This window comes from Hylobates moloch, unplaced genomic scaffold, assembly GCF_009828535.3.
Source record: "Hylobates moloch isolate HMO894 unplaced genomic scaffold, HMol_V3 SCAFFOLD_1, whole genome shotgun sequence".
NCBI lineage: Eukaryota > Metazoa > Chordata > Mammalia > Primates > Hylobatidae > Hylobates > Hylobates moloch.
In genome coordinates, this window is record NW_026652276.1 from 145,372,955 (window position 1) to 145,382,557 (window position 9,603).

General features: G+C 44.2%; 1 protein-coding gene across 2 annotated transcripts in view; it reads right to left on the reverse strand.

Moving 5' to 3' along the window:
• Positions 1-9,152, reverse strand: part of FAM221A (family with sequence similarity 221 member A) — a 30,317-nt gene extending 21,165 nt beyond the window's left edge. The window contains exons 1-2 of one of the 2 annotated variants that reach the window (XM_032759247.2): positions 9,006-9,152; positions 4,639-4,812 (exon numbers count right to left, since the gene is read on the reverse strand). In XM_032759247.2, the coding sequence (XP_032615138.1) occupies positions 4,639-4,812; positions 9,006-9,070 (239 nt within the window). In that variant the 5' untranslated portion in view covers positions 9,071-9,152. The remainder of the gene's footprint in view (positions 1-4,638; positions 4,813-9,005) is intronic. The other variant, XM_032759266.2, reaches the window with a different exon arrangement.
• Between the last annotated feature and the right edge of the window lie 451 nt (positions 9,153-9,603).

Here is a 9,603-nt window from a genome sequence, read left to right on the forward strand (position 1 = left end):
AAGTATTATCAAAAATTACAATTTCTATTATATTAAAGGCAGATATGATTTTTTTAATTATTATTGCTTTATTATTCTTCATAGTAAGGTGAAAATAAACTCTCCTACATATAGTACTTGTATCACCTATGTTGCTTTGGTCAGAGGAAATCTTCACTCTTTTAGATTTCTATTTTTAGTTATTTAAGAAGCTGTTTCACAGCAATACAAAGAATAATTATATAATTTCCTTAAAACACTTACCTCTACAGATTCCTTAACAGAGAAGCACAGTCTAAGATATGAAAAAGTTCAGGCCAGGCGCAGTGGCTCACACCTGTAATCCCAGCACTTTGGGAGGCCAAGGCGGGCCGATCACCTGAGGTCGGGAGTTCGAGACCAGCCTGACCAATATAGAGAAACCCCGTCTCTACTAAAAATAAAAAATTAGCTGGCCACTGTGGCACATGCCTGTAACCCCAGCTACTCAGGAGGCTGAGGCAGGAGAATTGCTTGAACCCAGGAGACGGAGGTTGCGGTGAGCCCAGATTGCACCATTGCACTCCACCCTGGGCAACAAGAGTGAAACTCCGTCTCAAAAAAAAAAAAGAAAAGAAAAAGTTCTTTACCAATGTTATTTTTATCAAAGTGCATTACTTAAATGTATTTGCATGTTTGCTACTTAAAATAGAAATATATTCAATAAACGTTTATTGATGTAATTTATTTTAATATAACTTTTGACTTCAAAATAATCAATATTTTTGAAAGCCAAAGCTCCTTCTTATAGTACTGTAATTTTCTTAAATAGATCACTCACTTTCTTCTCATAGGTGATATTCAGTAAAATAATACTAAATTTATTATTCTCAATATTAATCAAAGAAATGCAAATTAAAGGCCAGGCGGGGTGGCTCATGCCTGTAATCCCAGCATTTTGGGAGGCCGAGGCGGGCGGATCACGAGGTCAGGAGATCAGGACCATCCTGACTAACACAGTGAAACCCTGTCTCTACTAAAAATACAAAAAATTAGCCAAGCGTGGTGGTGGGCACCTGTAGTCCCAGCTACTTGGGAGGCTGAGGCAGGAGAATGGCGTGAACCCGGGAGGCGGAGCTTGCAGTGAGCCAAGATCATGCCACTGCACGCCAGCCTGGGCAACAGAGCAAGACTCCGTCTCAAAAGAAAAAAAAAAAAAAAAGAAATGCAAATTAAAATGAGATACCGTTTTAACTTAGCAAAGAGTCAAAGTTTTTTAAAACTATATGTAATACACAATGCTATCAAGAGTGTTATGAAAAGGCCAAGAGCCGGTGGCACATGCCTGTAATCCCAGCACTTTGGGAGGCCAAGGCAGGTGGACTGCTTGAGCCGAGGAGTTCGAGACCAACCTGGGCAACATGATGAAACCCCGTCTCTACTAAAAATAAAAAAATTAGCCCGGCACGGTGGTGCATGCCTGTAGTCCCAGCTACTCGGGAGGCTGAGGCAGGAGAATCCCTTGAACCCGGGAGGCAGAGGTTGCAATAAGCTGAGATGGCACCACTGTACTCCAGCCTGGGCAACAGAGCGAGGCTCTGTCTCAAAAAAAAAAAAAAAAGAGTGTTACAAAAGAACAAATTCTATTTAATAATGTTTCAAGAAACTTTAAAAGGTCCATTCTTTGAACCAGAAATTTCATTTTTGGAAAATATACCCTAAGAAAATAATTCCATATATAGAAAAAGCTTTATGCATACCAATAATATTAGCAATTGTACTTACATCAGCTACATTATACACACACCCACAAAACATAAGAGAACCAGTAAGTAAATTACTAGACAACAGTTTTCAAACCTTTTAGTAGTGAAAACCTTTTGTCAAATAAAATCTTTTATAGAACCAGAATACATAAAACAAATGCAGAATTGGTTAAAGCAAGAGGAAGAACAGAATAGAGTTTCCCCTTCTCCAAACCTGCCCTTCCACCTGGCACACCCCCAAGACTCTCTCACAGCTCCGGAGAACACAGATAAACACCACTGGACTAGCTGGACTAGCTGGCAGGTATTAAAAATCTTGTTTTTGATCAGCACATAACAACGTGAAAACATATTTCTATGATTCTGTCATTAAAAAGTGGCTCAGTATTTTATGCACACACATACTTAACAACAGTTAAATGAACCATGTAAAGAAAAAGTCAGGCCGGGTACAGTGGCTCATGCCTGTAATCCCAGCACTTTGGGAGGCCAAGGCAGGTGGATCACCTGAGGCTGGGAGTTCGAGACCAGCCTGACCAACATGGAGAAACCCAGTCTCTGCTAAAAATACAAAATTAGCCGGGCATGGTGGTGCATGCCTGTAATCCCAGCTACTCGGGAGGCTGAGGCAGGAGAATCGCTTGAACTCACGAGGCAGAGGTTGTAGTGAGCTGAGATCACGCCATTCCACTCCAGCGTGGGCAACAAGAGTGAAACTCCATCTCAAAAAAAAGAAAGAGAAAGAAAGAGAAAGAAAGAAGGAAGGAAGGAAGGAAGGAAGGAAGGAAGGAAGGAAGGAAGGAAGGAAGGAAGGAAAGAAAGAAGAAAAAAGAAAAAGTCATACAGATATTGTAAAAAAAAAAAAAAACTAGCAGCTGGCTTTGGGTAGTGAGCTGCTTCTATATATTATATATAGAATATATTCTATGTTTCTATATATCCCCCACTTTCCTTAATAATCATATATCACTTTTATAGTGGGGGGAAAAGTTTGGAATAAATCTCATTGAGTGGATCAGTACTAAATATAATAACTTCTCCATCAAAGTTGAGTTGGGTCAACTAAGCATGGTGGCACACATGTGTAATCTGGGTACTTTGGAAAGCCCAAGGTAGACAGATAACTTGAGCCCAGGAGTTCCAGACCAGTCTGGGCAACAAAGCCAAACTGCTTCTCTACAAAAAAATACAAAAATTAGCTGGATGTGGTGGCACACGCCTGTGGTCCTAGCTACGTGGGAGGCTGAGGTCGAAGGATCGCTTGAGCCCAGGAGGTCAAGGCTACAATGAGCCAAGATCATGCCACTGCACTCCAATCTGAGAGACAGAGTAAGACCCTGTCTCGAAAAAAAAAAAAATTGAGTTGGATCAATTCTGACGTTCAAGTCCATGCTGTGTAAGTTATACAGAGATTAGAAAGTGGCACTAAATTTGTGTAACAATAAATTATAAAACTATCACAAACTTACCAAACCCCTCTTTAATTCTGAAAGATATCAACACATCCCTTATCCTCCATTCCTCCTCAGTGTTTTTAGTTGGGGTTGCTAAATAAATTTATAGTCAATCTATATACAACATTACTCATCCTAGCAACTGCCTAACAAACTTTGGCAAACTGCAACTCTGTAAATAGCAACTATACAAAGAATCTCTGTGAAAGAGCCCCAGAAATTGCTATCAGAATAGGGTGGTTCCTCTTGGAACCGAAAGTTAAAGTTGCTGCCTGAAAACATGGAACAGGTTCAGAGACTTTCCTGTGAAGCAGCTTAGGTATTCTGAACTTTACAACTGTGAGACGGTAGCAAAATTTAAAGTAGAGCATACACACAGCAAAACGCAAACTTCAGATACAGACAACTCAAGTCAAAAACTGCAGCCTCGCTTATTTCCTTTCCTTTAGGCACTTTTCTTGGAACATGACCATTTGTAATGCAAAGCAGTGTGCTTGTTTGTTTAAAGAAAGGTATCAACACAGCAGATTCTTAAGTTATAAAAGGCGATTAGTATATTTGAGGAGAAATGTTTATACTTACAGATGGACAGCATGATCAGTGTGGGTCAATTCAGGCAACACTTATAGTTCCTCAATCTGATGACCCATTCTCTACCTTCTCCAATGATGTGAGATGTCGGTAGACTCTGCTCCCCAGTCAAACTGAAAGACCCCTGACAAAGCCACAGGGCCACCAAACATTTTTACCAATGGCAAGAGAATTGCTTAAGGTGATAGACTCCAGGATGAGCGCTAACAGGATATGATGGAAAATTTTTAATTATAGCTTTAAAAACCTTTAGATAATTTTTGTGGGGTTTTTTGTTCTGTTTTGTTTTGTTTTGAGACAGAGTCTCACACTGTCGCCCAGGCTGGTGTGCAGTGGCGTGATCTCGGCTCACTGCAACCTCACCTCCCATGTTCAAGTAATTCTCCTGTCTCAGCCTTCCATGTAGCTAGGATTACAGGCGCGTGCCACCACACCCGGCTAATTTTTTGTATTTTTAGTAGAGACAAGGTTTCACTATGTTGGCCAGACTGGTCTCGAACTCCTGACCTCGTGATCTACCCACCTCAGCCTCCCAAAGTGCTGGAATTACAGGCGCGAGCCATTGCGCCTGGCCTATTTTTGTTTTTTAAGAGACAAGGTTTCACTCTCTGTCACCCAGGCTGGAATGCAGTTGCACAATCACAGCTCACTGCAGACTAAACTCCTGGGCTCAAGCAGTCCTCCTGCCTCGGCCTCCCAAAGTTCTGGGATAACATAGATGTGAGCCACCATCCCCAGGTGATAATTTCTACTCTACTATATAAAGGACAATTGTTAAATGTTTCTCAATCATTACAATTTGTAGACATAAGATATGCTTAGCTTTTTATTTTCTAATTATCAAAAAACTTTGCAATAAAATGTCTTACCTATGTGTACAAAAACACAGTGTCTCTGGGCCCGCAAGTTTACAATCCATCCCTGTTGGTGACCGCCAGCTCACAAATAATCTGTTTTGTAAGCGCAGAGGTAACACTTTTCTTTTGTATTCTTCATATTCTTCAGGAGTAAAAAGTTTCCCTCCATCATCCTCACCAACAATTCTACAACAAAAATATATATTTCTCTTAAGCTTTGAGTATTTATTTTCCGGGTGAGCTATGACCAGGCCACTGCAAATATTAAATAAATTTGTAAGCTATTCTTTTGTAAATCTGTCTTTTCTTACAGATGTGGCAGGCCAGGTCTCCATAACAACTGTTTCAGCATTGACTGAGTGGTTAAGTTAAATATTAAAAGCTGATAGAACCAGGGTCTTTATACAAAGGCTGGAATGTAACAAAAGCCCACCAAGCATTTGCCCAGGCCATTCCTGGGCCTTGAAGCATGACAAGATAACGAAGGAATTCTTAAAGGACCCGTTTAGGACTAAACAAGTTTTATTGGGGGTCTGAAGAAACTCCCCAGACCTCCACAAACAAGTTTATTGGAGGTCCGAAGGAACTCCCCAGACCTCCATGATTTACCAGGAGACAAGACGAGAGTAATCACCCCAGCACCTGGACCCAGTTAGATAAAGTAAATTTACTGAGGCTCCAAAGGAAGGTCTTCAGGACTCAGATCTTAGTTATAGATTAGAAGTTAATCATTTATGTATTTAGATAAATGCACACTTACACATAAACATATATATACATATAAACATATGTAATTTTGAATTAGTCTGGCGATATCTTCCAGGCCTTCTCCCTATAACCAGTTACAGAAATAATCTCCCTTCTTTCCCAGTTCATCTGAATCGCATTACTGGGCCACGAGAATAAGCAGCCCAACCCTCGGTTTGATCTAGAAACATAAGTGCCTCAGCCATGAACCTAGTGATGGGTGAGAAGAGAAATATTTCTCCCCTCCACTTCCTATATAAGAGGGTTATAAATAGGAAAGACAATGAATTCATAACACAACTTTACTGATCCAGGTTTATCAACAGAGGAGTACCACATATTCATCTCAGCTTTTCCTTTGATACTGAAGCAAAGATGCTCATTCCTCTCATTAAAGGTAGAGCCTTAACTGCTAAAAATTCTAACATTTTCCTCCTTTGAAAATGTATCCCAAGAAAGTACAAAAAATATCAAAGCAGAAGCCAACATGACTAATTTCCATACCTGTCTCCAAACCCTGGCCAAGGGTTTAAACTAACGCAGAACCTAAATACGCACTTGGTTCAGCACAAGCTCAAACCACATTTGTGTGTTAGGTAATCAAGTTTATCATTGTTTAATTTCAGAACTAAGAACCCAAAATATTATGGGAAAACATTAAGCCCCCACCATTTCTATGAAAGGAAATTAAGAGTTGGCCTCCCTGGAGGAAAAGAAAGCACAATTAAAAGAAGTTTTTCCAAAACTGAAGACATTTCTCCCTGAAAATACTCCCCTTGAAAAGTCACGAAAAGTGATGTTTGTAGAATACTACGTACTTTTTTATGCAATACATGGTTTTTTCCATACTTTGAAGCCTTTAGCTGAGGTAGAAAATAAAAATCATTGGTCTATGTACTTGCCATTAGAAAAAAAGAAAAAAATTTGTAAGCTATGAAATAATCAAAACCGTCTTCTTTACAGAACAATCTAGATACATAATAGTAAAGAAACAAAGGGCATTTAATTCTGAGATAAATTTTGGGCCATTTCACTTTCTTGTAGCTATCAAGAATACCAACAGGTATTAAGATCTTAAGATAAATATGGATTTTTAAAAGATCTTTTAAAAGTAAGATGTCACTGGTATTTAAGTTCTAAACCAGTGCAACTCAAATTTTATTGTACTTACAGAATCCCCAGGGGATCTTGCCCAAACGCCGATTAAGACTCACAACGCAGTGGCTCATGCCTGTAATCCCAGCATTCTGGGAGGCCGAAGCAGGCAGATCACTTGAGGTCAGGAGTTCGAGCCCAGCCTGGCCAATATAGCAAAACCCCGTCTCTACCAATAATACAAAAATTAGTGGGGCATGGTGGTGGGCGCCTATAATCCCAACTACTCTGGAAACTGAGGCACTGAGAATTGCTTGAACCGCAGAGGCAGAGGTCACAGTGAGCTGAGATAGCGCCACTGCACTCCAGCCTAGGCAGCAGAGCAAGTCTCTATCTAAAAAAAAATACATATATACACACACACACACACACACACACACACACACACACACACACACGATAAGGCCAGGTGTGGTGGCTCACACCTGTAATCCCAGCACTTTGTGAGGCTGAGGTGGGAGGATTGCTTGAGACCAGGATCTCAAGATGAGCCTGGGCATCCTAGTGAGATCCCATCTCTATAAAAAATTTTAAAATTAGCTGGATGTGGTGATGCATGCCTGCAGTCCTAGCTAGTTAGGAGGCTGAGAAGAGAGAGTCGCTTCAGCTCGGGAGGTCAAGGTTGCAGTCAGCCATTACAGTGCCACTGCACTCCAGCCTGGGTGACACAGTGAGACTCTAAATAATAATAATAATAATAATAATAATAATAATAATAGGTCTGGAGTGGGCCTGAGATTCTGCTTTTCTAACAAGCTAACAGGTGATGCCAGGACACTGGTCAGGGCCTCCCACAGTGTGAGTAACAGGGCTGCATGCTTCCCCTCCCAACTGACTCCCACCGAAGTACCTAGGCAAGACCAAATCCAGGAAAACTCTTAGGAAGGAAAGTTTGTCTCCTTCTAAACTCATATTTTGACTCATCTTCCCACCTCACCTTCCCAGCCCACCTTTTCATGTCTAGGCACTCAAGTCCTGTTTTCCCCACTTTTCTAAAATTCTGATGTCAGTAGAGGACCTGATAATCTCTTTCAGAGGGAAGTGTTTCAAGTCATTTACGATTGCAAAAATAATTTCCCAGCCGGGCGCGGTGGCCCAGGCCTGTAATCCCAACACGTTAGGAGGCCGAGGCGGGTGGACAGCTTGAGCCCAGGAGTTCAAGAACAGCCTGGGCAACATGGTGAAATCCCGTCTCTACAGAAAATACGAAAATTACCTGGGCGCCTGTAGTCCCAGCTACTCGGGTGGCTGAGGCAGGAGAATCACTTGAACCCAGGAGGCGGAGATTGCGGTGAGCCGAGGTCGCGCCACTGCACTCCAGCCTGGGCAAGAGTCACACCCTGTCTCAATAAAATAAATAACTACATAATTTCTCACCAGGTCTGCCCTAACATGTTCGGAGCTAGGCAAGAGTCAACTGGAGGCCCACAATTCACATATCTAAATATCCAAGTTATCAGTCAACACCAGCTCCAGCAACTTGCTCCCAGGCAAAAGCTCTGGAGAACTGGAGGCTCAAGGAGCCGGCTCTGCTCTGGGCGAGGACGGGATGGTGGTTGTTCTGACCCTGAACCGGGCGTGGGAACTGACCCCATCAAGCTCCTAGCCCTTATTCTTCTGGTTCAGAATCTCCAGGCAGTTCTAAGGGTTACCCAAAACTACACCAACGGGGCAGTCAGGGCAGGGGAGAGCAGTCAGCTGGGGGGCCGTCTGCGTGCACACCTCTGGGTCACCTGGGCCGCCCACGATGCCGCAGAGGAGGCCCTGTCGCTCGCTCCGGCCTCCCTGGCCGAGCTTGGAGCGTCTCCCCTCTGCTTGTACACACACGTCCTCCCGCCCCAACTCCGCGTCCTCAGGCGGTCCTCTCCAGGACTTCCCATCCGCCCAGATTCCGGACGATCAAAAACCCCAGGAAGCGGAAAAAGAGGGCGTCGCTGCAGGTGCACCAGCCTAGCTCAGAACCCAAGACAATGAACCGTGTCCTCAGGCCAAAGGAGCGGCTACGTTTCCAGTTTCGGAAGGGGTTTCTCTAGAACACCAAACACCAGTCGGTGTCTTTCTCCTAAAACCAGCACCTCGGGGTGGGGAGCGCGTTCAAGTTCACGTTTGACTCTATTACTGGGTTAATTTGATGTATGCTAACTTCTATAGCCCCAAGTACTCAATGTGCATGTTTTCAATGGCCATTTAAGGAACAGCTGGACCTCTGTATCAATCTAGTTAGTCATCCTTCTTGGAAGGGAGCAGAGGGACATCTTAAATGTTATCGGAAGACTCATCATTGCGTAGAACTGCGTGGCCCTACAATATTTAATTAGGCAAAGACTAAACTGGAATTCATCTAGGCCTCCCCCAACAGCCCAGGCACAGATTCCCGGAACCCCCGCGGACGCCCGCCCGGCCCCTGCCCGCGCCCCCAGCCCAGGGATCCTGGCCCCTCGGAGCGGCGGGGAGCAGGCCCGGAGCCACAGCCTCACCTCCGGTACTCCAAGTACTCGTCCACCGCCGCCGCGCCGCCGGGAGGCAACGTCAGCTGCTCCATGGCGGGTGGGGAAGCCAAAGGCACCCTCCCAGCTGGCCCGCCGACGGCGAAGCCCGACCCAGCCCCGCTCCCTCCCGGCGCCGCGCCCCCTCCCGCCCGCCTGCTGATTGGCCCGGCCTGAAGCCCGAGGAGGACGCGCGCGGAAACTGCGCAGGACGCGCGCCGCTACTGGCAGCCGGCGCCAGGCATCAGAACCCCGGTCTCCGCAAGCGCAGCCCCGCGGCAGGTGGAGTGCTGTTTGCCACCTTCCCCAAACCTTGTCCCTGTTCCCCTGGACCGGCAAGTCTTCTTGTAAATTAACAAGTGACAAGGGAGTGCAGTGCCTTGCATATAACAGGCGCATAGAAAATGTCTTATTTCCTTGTACAGCTCTTTTCGCTTAATCCATCTCTTGAAATGTAAGTGGTTTTGAGAAGGTTCTGCTTTAGTTTGAGGCCCGCCTCTCCTTAACTGTCGGCCTGTTTCCAGTATTGGCGTTTTCAAAAACTCTGATGTAACAATCAGTAGTCCTGGGTATCTGGGTTCACTTTGGG